The following is a 23,926-nucleotide window of genomic DNA, read 5'->3' as shown; positions in this document are numbered from 1 at the left end:
CACAAAATCAATCCTTGACAAGGATACTAGAGTATTGGCAGTGGGTTGGGGCAAGCAAATGTCTCAAATGCGTGCTTCTTCGCTGTAGTACTCACAGATACTGACTACCCAATAATTGATCATTCTCCAAGGACATACCAGAGGACCCTATTGTATGGTTGCTAATGAGAGAGATGGTACAGAAGATAGGGGCTCTCTGTACTGTCTGTTTGTCATCCCTCCCAGTTCAGTTTGCTCCACAAACTATGCAGACTCCAATATGTCAAGCATTTACAATCCAAACAGTTGACTTGGTACATGGCACTCTCTAAACTGGGGGAGGGGGGTGAGAAAATGTTTTGCCTCTGTAAAAATATTGCCAATGTTTTCAAAAACAATCTGATTTTTTTTCCACACAAAAAAATTAGAAAAAAAATCTTTAAAAATTACAGATGGAGTCTAGCAGTGATGTTACAATATAGTTAACAAAGGGATCAGTATCAAGTTGAAATACAACTAATCAAAATAATCTGCATAGAATCATATAAATGATGTGACTGAATTATTCTATCCTATTCATGAAAGAACAGGTTGCCATACATAGAATATTATATGACATTTTATCACATAACACATCAGCCAGGTGTGTTATCAATTTAGATCTAAGATTCCTCATTAGATTCCTCCTATGTACTGGAATTAGGATTGACTAGATCAATTTGACAGTGCGGTACAGTGGAGCGTCGAATTAATAGTCCTTAATAACATGGCGACCCACACCCAAAGGTTTCCATACATTATTGATGACACTGGGACAAGATATCACCGCTGCAGATTTAGATAAGCTCCCTTCCTTATGGAATGCAGTGTGCATCAGTATCTCACAAACCTAGCAGGCAGAATCAAAATCTAGTTCAGAGGTCTATATGGGGAAAAGATGTACAGGGGTTAAAATACTTTTTTTTTCCAGGTTGCCCGGGCGGCAACCTGGGTCAAAAGCCAGGTTGCCCCATCAGGATTTCAGGTTGCCCCATTTCAAAGGAACTGGATTCTTCAAATCTGCTACCCAATTATCCATTATCCATTCTTTTTATCAATTAATAGGTTTGTTTATCAAGTAGCAAACACAACAGCTGTCAAACGTCATCGTTTATTCAAAAATGCTGCCTTCACATCTCCGACTCTGAGCCGGAAGAACTGCTGGTTTCATCATCTGCCTCATCCTGCCTGGGCCTTCTTCCATAAACACCTAGAGCTCTCTCAATATGACCGATCCGCCTTGTACTTAGGGATGCGGACCTTAACCCACGTTCAGGTTCTGAACTCATAACCAGAGGTTTAGGTTCAGGTCCGTACCTTTATGATTCCGGACCTAAACCCATGGCAATGCAGTTACAACGGCATAACTCGAGCAACTTGGCTAAATTAAGATGAAAACTCTTTAACTAAGACTTCTATCAAAGAGTCAAAGACAGAAAGATTGAAATAAACTCAAGCTTGTCTTGTTTATTCACTGGTAAGTTCTGACACAGCAGTGCAACTACTGTTAGCACCCTTAATTTTGAAAAAATTGGGCATAGGTTCCCCGGATGACCCCTAACCGGGGGCCAACGGTGCTTCCACAAGTTCAACAAGTGAAAAATACATGATACAAAATGTACATGTATTTACTACCTGGAACTTGAAGCAAGTTTTCGAAAGGTGTTACCGATATTAACCTTAATATATTAAAAACTAAGCCAAACTAACTAAGCTATATAGTAACCCAATTATATTCATATCCCAAACAAAATCACATATTGACACAGCTGAACAAATAAAAATGTGATTATGTCTATAGACTCCTACTCAAAAACAATTTTTGGGACACACTCGGACCGCCTGGTAGGCATGACATGATCATATTAAATCTCTAATACATGTACATTGTACAGTGTACTAGTATATGTCAAGTCCTTCACAGCATCCAACCGCACATTCTAAGAAACAACTATTATAATATTCTGACACTAGAAACCAATAAATTTGAAAAATTTCACAGCAATGTTTGAAAATTAACCTTCTAAAAATATGAGTGAATTTTTATTTCTGTTGATGCCGAAAAAAGTATCGTTTTAGCACATTGCAATATCTTATACGTTTGGCTGCTAACTTGACCTTTGACCACTTTTGTTGTCAACATGTGTCGGCCATGTCGGCCATTATTTCTCAGTCTTTCGAGCTGTTTTTTTGACAAATTTCAACCGTTTTAAACATTTTACGGCCTCAAAACTCATAAAACAGAGAAACTATGGTATAGTTGTTATTTTCATGCGTAACATTTCTTCTGGGGATGGATTATTTTTCCGCGGAACCGCCGAAAACTAGCGGTCGGGCACGCGCACAGCCGGCAGGATTCCGGCTCGATCCACGCCGCTCGGCCGAAGAAAATAAGAATGACGAACACATTTATCGGGGAAATATTGGAATTAAATCCCTACGCGCACGTGCTCAGGGAGGCGAAACGCCAAATTATCAACACCCGCTGTTATTTGAGTAGAGGGACTGCTCACGTGCAGGCCGGCAGGCCGAGGCGGGACCGCAGCACTGTTTATTTCAGAAGCCGCTGGCCGTAAACCAAGCCGCTGTAAAAATAACTTGCGCTCCGGGCAACCTGGCTTTCCGAATAAGTCTCGCACAGAAAAAATTACTTGCGCGGCGAGACTGCGAGACCGGGTATTTTAACCCCTGGATGTATCACTGATAAACTTCCAGATTTTGGAGTTGGGCCTAGGAAAAAAATGTTGTGTTTCCTATTTCGTTCCTGAAAAAAATTAGGGTTGGTAGGCAGGAATTGTCTTTTTCTCTTTCTTTTTTTCAGACTTTGTTGACCAATCTCTAGTGATCTAACCCATACCATGTTGTGTTTCCTGTTTCGTTGCTGAAAAAAATTAGGTTTGGTAGGCAGGGATTATCTTTTTCTCTTTCTTTTTTTTTTTAGACTTTGTCAATCGATCTCTAGTGATCCAACTTATACAAATAGTTTAGCAATGTAAAACTTGCATGAGGACCCCTGAATTTTCAATGTCAATGTTAGAAAACTGATTGTACAATGTTTCATCACTCAGGTGTCAGATCATGGAGCTAGAAAAGGTCGATCAGCTAAAAAAAAATTCATGTCCCTTGCAGGGGTCCACACAAAAAAAGCTAGGGTCGGCAGTTTTTCTATAGTCGATTGGGAAACAGGAAACACAACAGTTTTTTCCTAGGCCTTGGCAGGTAGTGGAAAGATTACCATATCAGTTTCAATGTGAGCATTCATATGACCTATATTTTCAATGGTACTAACTCAACCGTTAGCTTGCATAATTCATGAAACGTTATTGCTATAGAATGGGAATGAATAAGCATTACGGCCTGTACAGGATTGACTTCTGAAGCTTATATTTCGTACCTTAGATTTTATGTTATCATTTTTCACCATCAGTGTGTTTTTACACATGGCTCAATCATATAGAAGTCATTCAGTTTCACATAAAAAATTCATTCCAAAAAAAAAATTTCATAAAGTTAGTATTCCATCCTGGAAGAAAGATTATACTTGATTAATCTGATTTTGTATCATTAATTTCAATACATACAATTTGAATACATACATTTATTTACATAAACTATGTATATCCCCAAATGGTTACCCCTATTTCAATTCTTCTCGACACAATGCATGTACAGGTGCTATATTATATAAACAAATGTACATGTATATGCTGGTATGCCACAATGTCTTGATATGAAAGAATGGTTTTTAGCAACTTTGAGCACTGTATAGAACTACATGTATATCATTTTCAGTTTTGGAGAAATGAAACTGAAAGAGGGCAGCACGAAAGATGATTTTATTTGTTATTATTTTGGGGGGCTATTAGTATGATCCCAAAAGATGAGAAAAAGGAAATTATGAGCATTTCTGAGACAGTACCTCATAACAGAAAAATTGTTCTGTCCATTCTAAAACCTTTTCACAATTACGTGCAAAGTTTGAGCGGCGTTTAGCCTTTTTAGTCAATTGCGTCTGCCGGCCACCTGAAACAAACACAGCTCCGAAGTTTGTGTGCCCAGTTGTGGACGGGGTAAACTATTTTTGTCTGGTCACTCCTGGTATATTTGGTACTCCTAACCTTTGTGTCTTTAACATACACACGCTTTCAAATAGGTACCTTTCAATCAAAGGTATCGGTGTGGTCTTGGTGGCAAATCGACTTAATTTCCATTGATTTTCTGAACGGAATGACAAGTATGAACGGCTCAATTTTCTGTATAGATTTTCATTTCAACACTAGTAGTGTTACCTAAAACTCCCAATTTCGGGTTTTGCAGAGCTCACTTCTGAAAATGGGAACGGTACCAGAGAGACTCAAAGCAACAACATGGCAAGTCACATTATGTATATTTCTGTCTATACGTTCTGACACACACTGACCACAGCAGAGATAATATAATAACAGCTGCGGGCGTTAGAAAACCAAATTTGGTCACAGATGCCTTCCCCTTTCAATTTCACTTACATTATCTAGTCTTTGAGTGGGCTGAAATCTGCTGGGCTAAAGCTATGTTTTAAAATTGCTTCATCACCATTGTGCAAGTTCTTCTTTCATATAACAACATTGTGGCATACCAACACACATAGCACTGCTGCCAGGCACCCATTCCTGTACAGACCTATTTTCATCTTGGACCCAACTGTGGAATATTAAATGCAATGGTCCATATATGACAAAATTGATTTTTGCGGCTTCATTCATGCAGTATCCACCATAAATATGTGTGGGTACTATTTTAGTAAAGGGTAGTCTAAATTGGTCTACCCTTCTATGGTAGAACGTGACAAAATGAATTCCGTTGCCCCAAACGCTGTGGTCTATCGTAGAAAACCTCACACACGTTAGAAAGTGTCTCACCTGGATTAGAAATTCCAGCTTTCGATCGTCCAAGAGTTGGACCTGGCATCGTCGCCCCTCTGCCATCTAAAAAAACATAGAAAATCCGTTAGAAAAAAAAACAGCATGAGATCATCAGCACAGCATTGTAACTTGCATGCAAATCGTTATTATTACCATAACAGTGGAGCTAGGAGTGGCAACGAGTGTGTATTCGTCGACGTACGGAAAAGCGCGAGAACATCCCGGATCCGTATGTAGCCCGCCGGTCTCGGAAACAAAAGATTCTTTGACTCTCAGACAGGGTGAAGACCACAACATGGTTGGTAGGAGACTGCTGCGGTAGTACAACTGTCAGAGGTCACCGTACAGGATCTTTACCAGGGAGTGTGTGTAATACATGCCAATATAATGTGTCTGGTGACCCTGGGGTATGGTAGCTGGCAGCTGTGATAGAATGGAGAAACAGCGCAGGGGAATGGCCGGGTTCACAATGGCAGACTGAAGAGAATGGAACCCCGAGGATTCCTATAGATACCGGGCACAAAGCCTGGGGTGTATCGCTCTTAGGAAAAGGTGGGAGGGCACATTTTGGAACCGGTAGGCTGCCACTCAACAAGCGTTAATTGACAGCAACAGGGAAATGTTCCGAACCAACAACAACAAACAAAACCTCCCAGAATGAGAAAACAAGGAGGGGTACTCTTATATACTCTGTCATGTCCATTCCACATAACAGTAACAGTGTCCAAAAGGGGCATGGGCAAGATCATAACACCAAGGGGCCAAAGTGACCCTGGCTATAGCCAGTGACCTATGTACCCGGCACTGCCAGTTGACAAATGGCACACACACTAAACATGCTATTTACCACCAACCCTGGCCATTTCTAACCCTCTTTTACCCTCGTATGGGAACTAGACTGCTCTTAGGAAAACTTATCATTCAGCACAAAGTCTAACCTACCTGCAGAGAGGCCCAACTTTTGGCTTTCCGTAGCATACTTGCATCCTTTTGGTGTGTGCCGGGGGAGCCAAGGTCGTACACACCACCACCACAGTACCCCAACACAGCTAATCTAGACCATCCTCTCTCTCTCAAGCTGAGCCCTGGCTGTACTGTGTATACACTGGGTGTATGTGTACACAAGTCCTTATGCACACACTAGATAAAACAGGCCTCCTGAGAACCCAGGCCAGAGCTGCACACAGACAGGAGGCCTCTTCTGTGGCTACTGTTCACCACAGGCTTGTCTATCAACTGAGACCAAGAAGCGGGCAGGGTTATGTGGTAACCCTATGCCCTGTATGAGCTACCCTGACTGAGAAAGAACGCTTCCTGCCACCCTACACTTCCCCACTTGAGACAGACCAGTAGGAGGCAGTAAATGCTCTTTCCATGGTCACAGTTCTATTAGTATAACTGCTGCCGCCAAGCCAAGGAGCTAGCCCCATTGGTTCCTCAAGCCTTGGGACTTAGGATTCCCCGGGGAAACCTTAACAAGATCCATACCCCTCGTTTTCCTATAAAAGTATGGAGGAGAACTAATGGTTGGGTCCAGTGTCCTCCATTGATCTTTTGATACGCATCGCAACACCCAAACCCACTAAGTCAACATGACCAGAAACGAAAATAGAATTCCCACAAAGTGAGCTCTTGTGTTCTTATTTCATGCCCCAGATAGCGGAAAGAGTTGCTTTTCTTGGATAAGGTGAATTTTTTTTTGTGGGGGGGGGGGACCTTTTGTTTGTGGTACTGTAATTCACGATTTTTTCTGCAGTACTTTTAATTAAAGTTTCATATTTGCAGTTTTCGCAGTCACTTTTGTACTGCAAACTTATCGATTACCTTGAAGAAATAATTCCACAACTTTCTTTTTGCTGCATCTTGTCACATGTCCATTTTTCTCAGACTGCGAACTTTTGCTACTACAAACATTAAGTAATTTACAGTAGTTCTTCACAGCTGTGTCAGCAGACACTCGGACTTCTTGGTTCATTAGGAAGTATCCTGCAGCCAACTGAGATGGGGGTGATGCCATGTCTTAAAAACTGGACAGACTTAATTATGACAGCTTTGAAGTCTACCTCATAACCCCCCACCCCCAGGTTTAGATACGAATACCAGATGACAACACAGACATGTCATAACTCAAAATGTCCAAATTATAGGAAGAACACACAGAAAGTTTTCTGTTCCTCTTGTAAAACGGTTTCAGAGACTAAAAAGGTAAGTTATGTTTTCTATACCATATTTAGAATATGAGAACATTTTCCCAGACTGAAACCAAGGTCATAGAAGTAGGAAATTTTGTTTGTATACACTAATATAGCCTTGCAGTCAAGGTCTTTATCGTTGTTGTTGACTCAAATCAGAGTCAAAACAAGTGTTGTTTACATAACACTACCAAAAGGCCATGAGGAATATAAACACATTCAATGGTCAATGTCAACTAGACCCAGTGCCTCTTTTTAAAAGCTAAAAATCAAATAAATGGCCTTTACGTAAGTGAAGGTTATAGTATTATACATCCAGGTAATAAGATACGCCAAAAAGCAGTTACTCAAGCAACAGTTGCTTGAGTACCAATATAATGTGTCTATGATGCGTAAATAGCCTTTACTTCAGTGTACCAAGTTCACTGTCACTTTATATAGTTCTGCCTGCCCTTTGTTAAGTCATAATTCCCATTTGACAATAGATATTGCATGATACCGATTGAACTTCAAGATAGTAATAAGGCTAAAGAAAAGGGTACTTACTCTACTACATGAACTTGAACTTTCATTGACTTCTGTCTCGTCTAAAGTCATCCTTTCCCGACAAACCAACCCTAGAGGCACGAGTACTTTCAAAAGAACTGAGGAAAATGGTTTCTCACATGTGCTTTGTACATGCAGACCTATGATTTTGTATTCAGGAAGTGATGTAGTGTGCGACTTTGAGGAAATGACAGAACCAGGAGACACGGTTTCCTGCCCAGTGTTGTTCTGGAAGGCTGGGGTCAGTCTCACCCACTCACCCACACACACATGGTGAGCTCACAGGGTTTCGTATACTGTGTACATCTTTTGTTGTCAAAATCATTATCTATTCTGATCAGAGAGCTCAGAGTTTGGTTCTATGAAACTGAATGGAGTAAGTTGTATTTGAAAACTTTGACAGTCACCGGTAGTCAAGAGCAGAGACAAAATAGATAATCGTAAGATTAAGAATCCTAGATGTCATTTCTTATTCAAAAAAGTACCCTAAACTTCTGCTAGTAACTCCCATATTCCCCATAAGGCCACACCAATTTAATTTCTTGGTTAACAGATTTTTCTAGATAAAATAATGGAGCGGGCGGGCGAAAAAAAAAAAACAGGCCTAGGCATCCTATTATAGCCCAAAATGGTACGATAGGAGCCATGAAGTCAACACACCAGGCTGGTTCAAAATTTAAACAATGAATTTGAACTGTAACGACTTGGACGAAAAGGACATTTTTCAACTGTTCAGGGCATAATATGAGAATAATATTTTTTTTTGCAAATCAGAAAAAAATGAAGCGGGTGAACCCGTTAATCAAGAAATTAAATTGGTGTGGCCTAAGAATCCTAGACGACTTTTCTCATTCAAGTACCCTAAACTTCTATTGTTAATTCATCTTTACTTCAAGTTTGAGACCTCATTTACCTTCTAAATTCTAATTCATTCTGTTAAATCAAAGACATTAGCTTTAGCTTCTACTTCTACAGTTGAATTGATAAATTTGACAACATATGTCTGCTTACTCATTGAAAAGACAGAAAACAGTATATTTGTTGGTAGGGAACCTCAATAGCAGACATTTATGAAATAATGTCTGAATGTAGACCAGGGCTCTTTAATACTGGTAGCAGGAACTTTGGGGCATATGACAGAATTTTTTTTAACCAATCCATAAACCTTGATAGACAAAATTGACCAAAATCTTAGGTTATAAAAAAATCCAAAAGACCACCAACATACACTCTAAACCCCATGATTTGCCTCTCCAAAAATGAGAAATTGAATTTTTTAAAGGCTTGAAAATAAGGCCACACCAATTTAATTTGTTGGTTCTCGGATTCGCCTCTTCATTTTTTTTCTGATTTGCAAAAAAAAAAAAATTCTGGTTCTGAATCATCTAAAAAATGCTCATATTTTGCTCCCAACAGTTGAGGAAAGTCCTTTTCTTCCTAGTTGTTACAGTTTTTCAATCTTTTAATGCAGTGGTTTGGTTAAAAGTTCAAAATTCTTTGTTTAAATGCTATCCCAGCTTTTTGTGTTGACTTCATGGCTCCAATCGAAGCATTTGGGGCTATAATAGGATGCCTAGGCCGGTTTTTATTTTTATTTTTTTTTCGCCCTGTCGCTTCATATTTTTTCTGAAAAAATCCGAGAACCAACAAATTAAATTGGTGTGGCCTAATAAAAAAATTTGTTCCCAGAACCCCCTAGATTGTGAGCACTTTCCCCCCAGATCCAATCATGAACCTGAGCTGACGGCAAAAAAAATTTGAGCTGGCTAGAACCCTGATGTAGACACATGCACTGCAAGTAACAAGTTACACAGATTGTATAATTTCATCAAGACTAGACCCTGTTTATTACTGTGGCGGAATGTAGACAGTGTAATTGTGTTGTTTATCACTGACAGAGCTGCCTAAGTGTGTGAGTGACTAGAATACCAATGACCATGACATTGGGGCTGCCACACCCAGGTATTGTGGCCTTCCCAAATTTGTTTTTGTAAGAAATGACTACACTTTTTGTTTACTTGGAATAGGTGGAAACAATCACAAGAAATGTGTCAATTGAACTAAAATGGATACAGCCTTTTGTAGTTTTATCAAGTAGGTTCTATCTTTGGCCACACCAATTTAATTTGTTGTTTCACGGATTCCTTTAATTTTTTTTCCGATTTGCAAAAAATAAAACAATTCAGCCTTTGAATCAACTTTACAGTGTTCCTATTTTGGTCCCAACAGTTGAGGGAAGTCCCTTCTATTCAGAGTTGTTACATTTTTTTCATCTATCAATGTAGTAGTTTGATTAAAAGTTTCTTTGAATTACAAACCAGCCTAGTATGTTGACTTCATGTCTCCTATTGTAGCATTTGGGGCTATCATAGGATGTCTATCACTCTCTATGGCTATCATGATACTGTTGGGTTTTTTTGCCGTCGCTTTTTCTGAAAAAATCCGAAAACCAATAAATACTTGTTTTACATATGTACACCTATATAGTATTATAGAGCAGATTTTCTGTGCTGTAAGTTTATCTATTATCTAGCAGACTTGCTAGTTATAACTATGACTTTCCAGGCACGATACTATGGATTTCTCTGAAATACCTGCCTAGGTTTCCTAGGTAACCTGAAAAACCACCAAAGCAGAACTAATTGCAGGTCTTAGGGCCCAGACAGGCCTACAGTTTGGCCCAGATACATATATTCATGTACCATCTTCCTGTCCCACAAGCACAAAAACATCAATATTGTCAATACATAAATCCATATCAACAATGGGAACATGTTGTATGTCACACCTGAAAATGGAACAACAGCAATAAAAATAGGACTGTTAATGTCTTTTCAATTAATGAGTATTAACCAAAAGAATCTACCAAAATCATTGTTCAGTTCTTGCAAAGGACATGGAATTGATTCTGACGTACATTTCATGGTAAGTGAAGTGCTTTATCACTGAGTAATTACGTTTTAGTGTTCATTACTGTTTAGGCCTGTGACCTTACTTAGAAATTGATTTCGGAAATGAAGGATCCAAAACTTTGTATTGACTTCCTATAATGTACATGCATTGACGAGCAAGCATTCAAAGCTGGTGTGTTACGCCAAAGGCCAAGGGTGGTTATACCGGCTATACGGTACCGATACAGATACAGAGGTACAGCTACAAGGATAAGAACAAGAGTCTTTCAATAGAAGATGCAACTTTTCATGGAAATCTGACAAGTCTGGACAACTTCCCTTTGTTTGCGTTTTGTCTGCCTGAGAGTACTATCTATTTCTTTAGCTCAAGTCTGAGTAAAAGTCAACTCAAACGTACACAAACACAATAGAACATCTTTAAGGGCTCAAAATACTTTTTTCTGCATTCCTGCACTGGTGCAGCAGGCCTGGAAATTAACTTTTCTTCCTGTTGTCCCAGCACTGTCCCAAAAATAAATTTCATCTGTCCCAAAGTGAGGATAAACTGTCCCAACCTGTATTGTATGACTTAAAACTTGAAGTCAACTTTATTTTGCTTATGTTCACTCCCAGGTGCACTATAATTGAAGAGTAGACAGGAAATTCGGGGGGACTTTTCCGTATCCAAAAGCCAGGACGTGTGCCTGATACACAAAAGAAGGGCTGACATTCTGATGTTTATTACTAGCATATTTCTATTGTCCCAAAAATGTCCCAACGTGTATTTTTAGTTGTCCCAGCCTAAATTTTAGTGGTCAGTGGCCATTGGACCACCTTTAATTTCGAGCCCTGGTACGGTGCAGGTAACATTGAAAATTATGTACACCAGACCAATTCTACCTGCACCATTCAGACTTTGAGAAGTATGGATCATACTAAAACTGTTCAGAAACCATTGCCATTATTTCCTTTATACTTCATAGGTGGTAATAGTCTATGTACCAAAATATATACACACCTTACAGGTAGGATAAATCCCAGAGGCAGAATTATCAACCCCCACACATTGCTGTACACCAGAGAAAACCAGTTCCCAGACCAATTTACAGTTCAGCTGATCCATTACATATGGAACAGTTGTTCCAAACACTTGAATAGAAAGGTCACTGACAGACACTCTTCTACACTGCAACTTACATACATATACACAGAAAACATTAAATTATGACATTTTACGACCAATATTTTCATATACGTGTATATCAAGCATGTAAAAGGAGGTTAACAAACTAATCTGATAATCTATATTAGGCCACGCCAATTTAATTTCTTGGTTAACGGATTTTTCTAGAAAAATAATGGAGCGGGCGGGCGAAAAAAATAAAAAATAAAAACAGGCCTAGGCATCCTATTATGGCCCAAAATGGTACGATAGGAGCCATGAAGTCAACACACCAGGCTGGTTCCAAAATTCAAACAATGAATTTTGAACTTTTAATGATACCACTGCATTGAAAGATGGAATAACTGTAACAACTAGGATGAAAAGGACTGTTTTCAACTGTTCAGGGCAAAATATGAGCATTTTGTAGTTGATTCTGAATTTTTATTTTTATTTGCAAATCAGAAAAAAATGAAGCGGGTGAATCCGTTAACCAAGAAATTAAATTGGTGTGGCCTTAGACAAGAAAAACTTAGATTTTAGATTAGATTTAGATTGACTAAACCAGCAGGTTCCAACTTTCAACTGAAATTTGGTCCTGCTGCAATTACATCACAGCACCCTCTAGCAGAATATGTCATTATTGCAGCATGAGCCATGCACAATGACTGCACAAGGATGAAAACTCAGAAACTGCCTTTCCCCAGGGAAATTCTCATTAAGGCCATTGAATTGTGCCCTAAAGTGTATCAATGACTAATGACATCGTTTATACTAGAGTAACCCATAAAGGGTGTCACTTTTCGCAACACTGTCAGAGGCAATGATGGCATATATGGTAATCTGGCAATGATATGTTCTCATGGGTAGAAATCTGATATTAACTGTAGCAAATGCCCTGTTTAGACTCACAAATAAAGCTAGTAAATATCCAAATGGTCAACCTAGACTTTGGTATATTTTTTAATGGCTCTCTGACAATAATTGATGCCAGCAATGATTTACAAATACATGAAATTCCAAACAGTGTTCTGTAATATTTTATCTTTGAAACATGTCGATAATGAAAATACAGCTTATTTGAGGAATCTTCAAGAACAGCAAGTTCCCAACTGAATAAACTTATAGAAATACTTTCCATTTTTGCATAAATAAATAACTAGAACAGAAAAAATATGAAATTAATGATCTGTGAGACTAAAAATAATTTCTCCTTCACTTTTAGTCATCAATCATTGTTCTCTATGAAACTTTGAAACCAGCTGCAAGGGCAACCAAATAATCCCCAAGATGATTACATTATTGTTTGCAAATACCATAATTGAACAAAGCAGGAGCCTAACAAAGACTGGACATCTCCCTAGGTAACTCAGTACCCAGTCTCTAACAAAGGCTGGACATTTCCCCAGGTACAGCACAGTAAGGCCATACTGATTCGATTCTATGGATAACATTGACACATGCATGAATTTTTGTCAGTTTCCAAAAAATAGTTTTCAACCATACTGTACATCGTAAAAAGCAGCTGCAAAATGAGCAAATGTATGCTATATATTGCCAAAAAAATATTGGAAAACAACACTATATGACTGATGAACCTCTTCAACAACACCAAAGTTGTACAATGCCAAAATCAATTCTACAGGAAGAGAAGAAAATATGAAGAAACAAATATGAAGAGTCTATTAATAGAATTATTCACGATACCAGTCCATAATGAAATGAAATGAAATGAAATGAAATATTCTGTGTGTTTAGTCATGTTCAACCTTGAAGTTTATAACCACGTAGATTTCACAATGAAGGAAACTTTTTTCTTGCCCAACTTTCTTCATATTTGCATGATCGCATCAGTTTTGCGGGTCCCAGAGCATGCCATCCATATAATCAAATTAACATGGCCTAACCAGCCTTCTCAAAAAAGTTTAGAGTAGGTGGCTGATAAGAAAAAGTAGCAGGCGAGCCACGAAGTGGCTCGAAGCGAGCCGCGCAGCGGCTCGCAGGGGGAGGGTACGGGAGGGGGGTGGCCCCCCTCCCGTTGGGGGGTCCGGGGGGCCTCCCCCTTAGGAAATCGTAAAAATTAGACCCCTAAACATCGTTTTTGGTACATTCTGAGCAGCTTTTATGGCAATCTTGTGGCTCCAAAATTTACTGTTCGTGCACAAATAATTCCGGAAAAAGGCTGTATTAAAATTGTTTGCCACTCCGATCGTATTACGCGCGGTCCTTGCGCCCGGCCACAAAATGCAGAAAAATAAAGAAAGCATATTTAAATGTCAATTTGATCGAAAACATAATCATTGGGATGAGAAAAAATGTCACAGTTTCGCTTTTTGGAAGTTTTGTTTCTGTTTTGACGGTTTAATTCTAGCGGGGTGCGATCCATAAATGCCCTATGGAAATTCACCCCGCGTCCCGGTACACTGACTTCCGGGTTCCTTGAACAAGAAAATTACGAGAAAATGGCCAAAAATCGGCGTACAGAAATATACATCTTCCCGAAAATTCTTTTAATTATGCATTTCTTTAATAGGATGTTGCTTAGTAGTCGTAGAAAAAACGTAGAAAGCAGCGTAAATGTGTCTCTTCTTCACCGGCGAGAGCCTGCCGGCGAAGAAAAATCTTCCCGCGCTGCCGGCTGCTGGCCACATCGCTTATCCAATCAGAACGCAGGTCATGTGAGGTGAACCAATCAGAGCGTCGATCGCACGCTGCTACTTAATATTCATGACAAGATGGCGCCTGAAATCTCCTGTTTTTGTACAGCGATGCGGACTGTGCGTGTTTTATTCCGGGGTTTTGACGCTGATTTTTGACTCGCCGTGATTACGCTACAAATGACACACTAGTGGAGACAACAGATGAGTGATCATTTTACGATCGACAAGAACTTTTGATGAAGGAAACAGTTGTGAAATCTCGCTGATGGCGATTTGTTTTTGAAAATTTGTCTCTGTGTATGAAAGATATGAACACGCTTCTATACATGTCTTGATATTTTTTGACGTGATTTGTACTAGTTATTTGTAGCAGGAATGTTACTAGTGCCGGGAGAAGTTGGGAAGGTAGCGGCTTGATAAATTTTCGTGAGCAACGAGTTTACGAAGCAAGTTCCGCCTAGCTCGAGCGATACAGCTCCGCGGATACAACTCGAGCCCCGAACAAGACCCTCCCCCCGTAAAGTTTCGGCCGCTCTGGCCGGCCGCGGGCCGCTCGTAGAAGCTGACTCGTGCACTAGAAATCTGCACAGGAGGCTAAGAAAGAAGCAGTTTTCAGATCCAGAAAGCTAGCAGAAATTTGTCTGAAGTTCGTCAGAAGAAATGAGCCGGTGAAGTTTGTGAGAAAATGTAACGGAGCTTACTTGTTTTTCTGAAAATTTAGACGAAAGTAGCCGGCGCAAAAATTTGAGTAGGCGGCGATTTTCGCCGGTAGCCGGCTTGTTTTGAGAAGGCTGCTAACTGGTACCCAACTCCCAAGGCAACAGCTGTTGAGCACACCAGTTCCCTTGACAGGTCCTGGCTAATACTACATGACTGGAATGGTGCCATAACAAACATTGTCAACACCTTACTACAGGACCTGGGCAGACCAACATGTCTTTTCTGTGATAAATCAGACAGGCTCCTGTAAGGTTTAGAAAAACATTTGGAAAAGGGAAAACACTTGATGCAGTAACCTGAGACAATATATATGAGACAATTGTCACACTGATTGTACCTGAGCCACAAGCCTATCATTAATTATGGAGGGTCTGCATGGGGGGATCCTCTTCATCCCTTGCAAGACATCAAGATAAGGCCAGGACTTTTTCCTCAGACAGGCCTGCAACAAATGGCTTGCTTAAGTTGCTATGCCTCAGGCCTAGGAAAAAAATGTTCTGTTTCCTGTTTCAGTCCTGAAAAACTTTGAGTCGATTACTTGGTAGGTAGGGATCATCTTTTTTTCTTTCTTTTTTTTTAAAGACTTTGGCAATCTCTAGTGATCCAACTTATACAATACAGTAAAACAGGACACTTCTTTTCAATGTCAATGTTGGAAAACCGATTAATATTTTATCACTCAGGTGTCAGATCAGGGAGCTAGAAATGGTCAAACAGCTAGAAAAATTCATGTCCATTGCAGGGGCACACGCACAAAAAAAGGCTAGGCCAGTTTTTTCTACAGTTCTTTGGGAAACAGGAATCATTTTTTTCATAGGCCTCACGAAAAAAAGGCACGCAGACCCTCATTGCGCCTTTTTTTTTCAAACTACTCAGTTCGAGTGGCTCAAACTGGGAAAGAAAAATTCCTACAAAGAATTCCACTTTACTTAACTCTTATAGAGGAAACTAATGGGCAGGAATGCCAACCCTGCTATTGTGAAGAAAGTTTTCCGTTTGTCTAGCATCACAAGGTGGCCTGATGGTGGCCACTGGTCTGCCTGTATACTCTGGATTGATGAGTGGCCTAAGGCAGTGGTCGAAATACTTTTTTTCAGTGCTCTGCAATATTGCAGAAGAGTCAAAATTTTGTTATGCAATTTGGAAATACTTTCTGCAAATACACAAGCCTCCATACTACAATCTTGCAAGTTTATAAGCATGAACTATTGATTGATATGCAAATTAGTGAAGACAAATTTTTTGAAGTCCAAAAGGAAACAAAAGATAAACAAGTCAAGACAAGGTTGATGTAAATTAGTGAAGAAGCTCCTGTTGTTTCAGAACAGGAGCTTAAGTGTTGTCTGTCCTTGGGGCCAAGAGCACCAAATCCCAAGTGCCAATTTTTCCTGCTGCAAAATTGCAGATTGTATAAATTTTTCTTCTGCAATCTTGAAAATCTATCTGCAGATTGCAGACTGCAGACAGGTATTTCGAACACTGCCTAAGGTGATCAGTTTGATACAAATTCCTGGGGAATTAGCCACTTATCATCCCAAATTTTCTGGCAATTATTGACATTAGTAAAGGCAGATCAAACCATCAATATGATTTATGATTATGATTGATGATTGGAACACTGCATCATTAGGCACAACTCACAGAGTTGGTACAGCCATTCTTTACAAAGGCAAACTTTTAAGTTTTACCAATAAGGTCTCATTCATGAGTTTTTTCCATACATTAGAAACCATGCATTAATGAGTGACTTACGAGACCGTGTTCCCTATGATCCTACATTAAATTAATTGATATCTTTCATGCTATGTTGAGCACACTTAGTCTACGTCTCATAAAAAAATTGCCAACGACTTTTATACACACGATCCCCTTTTATGGGAATTACAAACTGCAACTAGCGGCTGCCCGCAAGAGGCCCTCCCGCGCTGCAAACCTACGACCGCACAACTCACAACACTGGACTGTGCACGTCCGACCTAGCGCGCGGCTGCCGACAATTATGTCCTAATTTCATCAGTTACAAACAAGCTTTCACCGCTTTGACGTTTTACATCAGTTGGGATGGCTAAAGGGGAAATTCTCACCAATAAAAACACTCGTTCATACAGCCGTTTAGTTTTTGACTTGGTACTCTTTTAGGGGGTACACTCGGAGTAATACATGAATGAGACCATAAGCTCCTTGGTTTTACCATCCAGTGTTACCTTGTCTTGTCACCAGGGTAACAAGTAGAAGGAATGAAGTTGTTCCAGTCTTAGACTGACAAAACATAATGTGGGGAGGTCACTAGTTGCCAACTAGTGTGTGTAATTTTAGCATTATGAATATGACGGAAGAACAATTCTTGACCATTCTTGATAAAGACTGAATTAAAGTCGAAACCGGTCGAATCCCGTCTCGAGTCTGTCATCTTCCCATCGCTACGAATGATGACGGAAGAACAATGTTTACCAAAGAAAAGTGTGGGATCATCCACTACTGAACAAAAGATGGACAGACAGTCAAGGTCAATCTTGTTGTGACCTTGAGGGGACAGCATCAACATAGAATGACAATAAATAGAAGACTTTAAGAGCACACAATATATATCATAATTGCTCAACTTTACATGCTATTGAAGCTACACATATTACATCAAAGTACTGTCGTAGGGTCATATTTCATATTAGAGAGATTAGGCCACACCAATTAAATTTCTTGGTTAACGGATTCGCCCGCTTCATTTTTTTCTGATTTTCCACAAAAAAAAAAGGTCTGGTTCAGATTCATCTGCAAAATGCTCATATTTTGCCCTGAGCAGTTGAAAACAGTCCTTTTGTTCCTAGTTGTTACAGTTATTCCATCTTTCAATGCAACTAAAAGTTCAAAATTCATCGTTTAAATTTTGAACCAGCCTGGTGTATTGACTTCAAGGCTTCTATCGTACCATTTTGGGCCAGAACAGTATGCCTAGGCCTGTTTTTATTTTGTTGTTTTTTTCCGCCCGCCCGCTCGCTTTTCTAGAAAAAAAATCTGTTAACCAAGAAATTAAATTGGTGTGGCCTTAGGATGTAAATAGTTGGATTGCATGAGAAGAGCAGTGCCAGTGAGGAAGCCGTCACAAAGACTGGAAGTGACGGCGCAGATTTCAGACATCCGCGGGAAGGAAGTGCGGTGGCTGTACGACCCACAATCCTCTCAACTTGGACGGTCGTACAGAAAGGGGGGTGTGGCAGCACTAGGGACTGACCTTCTGACTGGTTTGATAAGCCAAAATATCCATAAGTCGTCAACAGATGATACAATCTCAAAGGGGAGTGAGCCAGTTTTGTTTACACCATTATAATATAATACAAGAGGGCCTGCATGGGGGTAATGATTACGAATTATGCAAAAATTTTTTACCGCCGATTACGAATTACGTTAAATTCTCAGAGCTGATTACGAACTACGTTAAATTCTAAGAGCTGACTGTGAATTACGTTTTATCGTGCACTACTTGGAATAAGTTTTACGTTGCAGAAAGGCAACTGCCTATGCTTTACGTAGAATGAAACCGACTGATTACGTGTTAACGGCTAATGTACTGATTACGAATTACGATAACTATGCTACCTCTGGAGTCAGGGCTTGTGACTTCCCCCAGCCGATATTTGTTTAATTTCACACTCTGAGTCTGAGAAAAATGGACATGTTGGTGGTGGTAGAACTTCATGTTCGCGGTGGTGGAAGGTGCAGAAGAAATGAAGTTGAAGCGAATTATTTGTTCGCAATAATAATAAATTCGCAGTACAGAAGAAAAGTAATAATCCTGAAAACCGTGAATACAAAAGCAACGCAAATATTAAGTAATTTACAGTACATGTATTATGTCTGAGCCTAGGTCTGGCATCCAGGCTATTCTATCACCACTAGATAGCCATGTCTTCACACCAAAGATGAGACGGTAAGTTACCTCTGAGCTAGTAGTCTACATACTGAACACATTACACAAAACTTACATCACTCCCATGGCCCACCATGTTTTTCTGGGAAGAAAGGATGTCAGGTCAATCTCGTGATCACGCTAGCCAAGTTCATGCCAATAGTAGGGTGCTTTCTTGGGCCAATCACAACAATCTGGGATAAAGAGCTTAAAGGGGCAATGGGGGCGACATACAAGTATTACAACCAAGTCCAAGTTACCAGTGGCTGACAGCAAAGTTGACATCTTGAGGTAGACTTACTGTTGTAGGTGTCTTGGTTCACTAAGCACAAGACTGTCTCAAATCCAAAGTCTTTTCAAGTTGAAACAAAGACACAGACACTGTGACAGAACACATTCTTGGAAGCTGGCCCAATCTGTGTTACAGAACAGACAGATTTCTCATGTTTTGTATCATGCCTTGTCCATTTCTCTCTTTCTCTCTTTCTCTCTCACACTGTTAACATTTCGGTTACTGCATTTTTACATATTCTTAGTCATAAGGCTAGGTTAAATCTGTATAAATTATGCCTTTAAAATGTCCAAGTAGGTCATTATGCCAGTAACATAAGGATAAGAGAAGGAAAGGCATGTCACAGAAACTTCCCATACTGTTGTTATGGCCAAAAGGAGAGACATGCTATCTATATATGTGGTCCCTGAACTAGTTTTAGATGACAGTCACAGTCTGACATCATACCCTAATTATTCCCCAATATTGCCAACCCACAGTCCATACCCAGCTCTGTTTCCCTATACATTCAATCCCCTTCACATTCAATCCTAAGGCTATGTTGATTTGATTATATGGATGACATCCACACGTGCATGAATTTTCGTCCGTTTGAAAAAAAGTTTTCAGCCATACTGTAAATCGTAGCAAAATACACAAATGCATGCCGTAAGTTGCAAAACAAGACATTGGAAAACAAATATTCCATATAACCAATGCCACAGAATGCTAAAATCTATTCCAAAGGAAAAGAAGAAAATGTGAAGAAATGAAAATGAAGAGTCTATCATTATTATTCGCTATACCATACTCTGTGTGTTTAGTCATTTGTTCAACCTTCAATTCATGACCAAGTAGATTTTGTAATGAAGGCAATATTTTTACCAAACTTCTACTATTCGCATGCTCGTATCAAGTTTTGGAGTTCCCAGAGGATGTCATCCATATAATCAAATTAACATTGCCTAATATGTAACCTTACACAGGGAGTAAAAACAATATTCTCCTTTTCCACCTCATCTTGTGAATTATTCAACTCCGCAGAAGGGTAATTTTCAATGGCACTGTCTGCAAATGACAAGTTTGGTTTCACTAATTTTGGACTATTTCCAGAACAGTGACAGAACAGTGACAGAACAGCTTTTGTCAATATTAGTATTGATTTCTTAACACTCAAGTTCTTAATTTTCCCACTTGGCTGATCATATCATAAACTTCTCTTACATATCTCAGATATCATATCACATAATATTACCTTTCTATGAAATTTGTCTCTCTGTCTAGTAGAAAGTACCCATACAACATGTAGTATGATGCGTAATATGACCTAGTTCTTGGACAACACAAAGAAAATGATTTATCATCTTTCTGAAAGTTGATATGCCTACAGTAAATTACTGTTGATACAGACAGTAATCAAATCTGGACAAAGGTAATAAGATACTAATAGCTTAAACAGTTCAGGGAGTAGAGAAAAGTGGCAAAGGTGGTAGACATAACCTTATCTATGCATCTGTGACTGTGAATGACTTTTCAGTTCTTCCTTCTACTGTGTAGTGTTAGTTCTAGGAATAGTGTACTGTAATATAAGACATGTTACCCCAAACACTTCCACTGAAATGGGCAGGAAGACAGTAGATATTTGTAGATAACAGTGGGGTCCAATGTGGGGAATCTTTAAATGAAAACACAACCTTGAACTACTTACAACTTTGAATGGACACTCCAGTTTAGAATACTGTAAATCATGATTTTTTTCATTGTACTTTTATGTTTGCAGTTTTTCCTGTTACTTCTGTACCATAAACTTATCATTTACTGTTAAGTGTGAACAAATAATTTGCCAACTTTCTTTTTGCTGCACCTGCCACCACCATGAACGTATAGTCCTGCGAAGGAACATTTTTCTCAGATCGCAAACTTTTGCTATGTACAGCGAATGTTAAATTTACAGTACTTCAATATGCCTACTGAAGTGGGGATATGCATGGACAGATACCAGCTGGGTAACAAGGACTCCAAACAAATGAACCCACAATTTACAAGTACAACTTACTGCCAACAATAATTCCTTATAACGCAATCAACTGTTTGACGACTTCAACTGGACCGACAGTGACCCTGGACTGGACATGACCTTGCTTGGACTTGGCAACCAATGAATTTAGAAGTAGAATAACCTTGGAAGCCACAGAAAGTCTTTGTGTGGTCGTAGCACAAATAAACACAGGTTTGTATCTGTCTCTGCAGGAAGCTGGGGGAAATGAAATAATTACAAACACGGTCCATCTGTTGGCATTAGCGTCACTGAGGCCTAGGGAAAAAATGTTGTATTTTTTATTTCCCCACCAACCCTCCAAAAAACTGCAGACCCTAGCCTTATTTGTGGACCTCTGCAAGGGACAGAAATTTTTGGAGCTGATCGACCTTTTCTAGCTCCATGATCTGACACCTGAGTGATGAAACGTTGACTTGTACAATCGGTTTTCTAACACTGACATTGAGTATACGTGTGTCCTCATGCAAGTTTTGCTTTGTATATATTGTATAAGTTGGATCACTAGAGATCCCCAAAGAGAAAAGAATAATCTGGACCTACCAACCCTATTTTGTTTTTCAGGACTGAAACAGGAAACACAACATTTTTTCCTAGGTCTGACACAGGTAGAAGTTAGAACAACCATGTAACTTTTGACTTTACATAATTTCCTCCCTTTGCTATTTTTAGAAAAATAACAGAAGGTTCACATTAGTTATGTATAAGTTTCCCCTGTGATAAAACTGACACCAGCGGTGGGGTCAGCTCAAGAACTTGACCTTCTCAGCTGTCCAAAAACCAGCTGTTCCACATTTTCACCCCCATTTGCCAACAAAGAAGACCAGCTGTTTCAAGCCTGACAAAAGAAAACACGATGTTATACCAACTGCAGTGCCAAACAGCCCGACATTTGTACCCCAACTGGTGTCTTATCGTGCGATCGAAGTTTCAACAAAGGAGTAGTGCCTTCGGGCTAGGAAATATCATCTGCCTGGATGTAATCTGGTACAATTTAGAAACCACTATGCCATTTGTGCTCAATAACTATTAAGTTTCCATTACCATACTGAATATATCTGGGAAATAATGGTTTCTGTTGGACACCAAAGGATGCTCTCTGGAGATAATCCCACTTGTGGAAGAATGGTCGAGAAACGAATGCGACAAATTTAACAAAGGCATTGGACAAATCAGGCGTGAAGAGATTAGCAACTGCCGTGAGCTGATGGAAAAGCGCTATGCGAGTTTTTAGTTACAATCATCAAACAGCACAGAAATTCTAAAATCTTGCCATCATTGAGTATGAAGCTGAAACTGTAACTGTACACCATTATTGCAATTCATGAAACATGCAAACGATTTCTGTATTTATCATTAAGTTATAACAATTATACACGTATAAACAAACCCTCCATAATTCTTTTTCTTACAGATGATTGAGCAAGACTACACAGATATGGGATGCAGGAGAAATGGAAAATCTCCATGCTACATGCACATGAAGAACACTTGAACTGACTATTGTGGAAAAGTTGTAATGATATAATCTTTTAGGCACTATAAGTAGTCTAAAACAAGTGGGGAAAACGGCAGATTGTTCAGAAAAAAATCTCAACTAAAATCTGTGTAGAAGGGAAATTGCTGTAAATCTGTAGTTTCGGGTTGAAAAGAAAGTTGAAGATTATGAAACCCGGAGAAGGCTTGAAGACCAGGAAACTAGACTGATAATTCTGTCGGATCGACACACAGAAAGCCTGTAGATTTCAGCAACAAAACAGGATGCAGGGTCAGGAAACACAAAAACCATTGAAAAATGCAAAGTTTCCCAGTAATCGTGACTTCGTTAACTTGGTTAGCTCACAAGACACCACACATCCATGGCCTGGGATCGTTTTAATCAGCACCCATTGCGCCCGTCGTGAGAAAAGTACGAAACAAGTTTGTCGAATAATTTGAGTGAATCAAAATTTTAAATCGTGGGCGACAGACTGGATTTTCAACTTTTCGACAAGCTTGGGTCGCGATTTCCGGCCAACGCAGCACTCCTGCACAACCAAACTTCGCACACAGGATCCAATCCAACTTACCTTTTGATTCTGCCCACCTCTGATCACCACTTCTTCGCAGTTTGGTCACGATCGCCTTTCATTTTCCATATCGACTGTTTGAGAAACTGACGAAACCGCCATTTTGACCTTATGCAAATGAACTTGTTGGCCCGATTCGGAAGGCTTCCGGAAGAAGCCGATGACTCACGAGTTGACCCGACAACGCACGAAGTACGTCATCAGGGCTTCGGTAAACTTCGGCATACGCCCACTCACATGTTTGTAAACACTTGAGGCACATGACTCGTGCCTGTGCCATGAACAGAATGTTAAGTAGGAAATATGCAATACTTTCGTGTCTTATTGAATGAAAAATCTGTGTTTTTAGTCCTAAAACTAGAAAAAAGGGGAAAAAATTGGCAAGAGAGTAAAATTGGCAAGTTCTTTATGCAGATAACGCTTGTAACGTTACGTAGGACTGCCATTTGAGTTTTGGATCTACAAAATGTAACGTTATATAAATCTCAACATTATCAATATGTTTACTTGAACGTAGGACTGCCATTTGAGTTTTG

General features: G+C 39.5%; 1 protein-coding gene across 7 annotated transcripts in view; it reads right to left on the bottom strand.

Moving 5' to 3' along the window:
• LOC109466259 (FERM domain-containing protein 4A-like) overlaps positions 1-23,517 on the bottom strand; it is a 74,745-nt gene extending 51,228 nt beyond the window's left edge. For 2 of the 7 annotated variants that reach the window (XM_019763949.1, XM_019763944.1), the window contains exons 1-2: positions 5,862-6,288; positions 4,917-4,982 (exon numbers count right to left, since the gene is read on the bottom strand). In XM_019763949.1, coding sequence (XP_019619508.1) covers positions 4,917-4,982; positions 5,862-5,897 — 102 coding nt within the window. In that variant the 5' untranslated portion in view covers positions 5,898-6,288. Of the gene's footprint in view, positions 1-4,916; positions 4,983-5,861; positions 6,290-23,390 lie in introns of those variants that run through there. The other 5 variants (XM_019763945.1, XM_019763946.1, XM_019763943.1 and 2 more) reach the window with 5 other exon arrangements.
• Between the last annotated feature and the right edge of the window lie 409 nt (positions 23,518-23,926).

Source organism: Branchiostoma belcheri, unplaced genomic scaffold, assembly GCF_001625305.1.
Source record: "Branchiostoma belcheri isolate BF01 breed outbred unplaced genomic scaffold, Haploidv18h27 scaffold161, whole genome shotgun sequence".
In the NCBI taxonomy this organism is placed as follows: Eukaryota; Metazoa; Chordata; class Leptocardii; order Amphioxiformes; family Branchiostomatidae; genus Branchiostoma; species Branchiostoma belcheri.
This window is presented reverse-complemented; position numbering and strand designations above follow the sequence as displayed.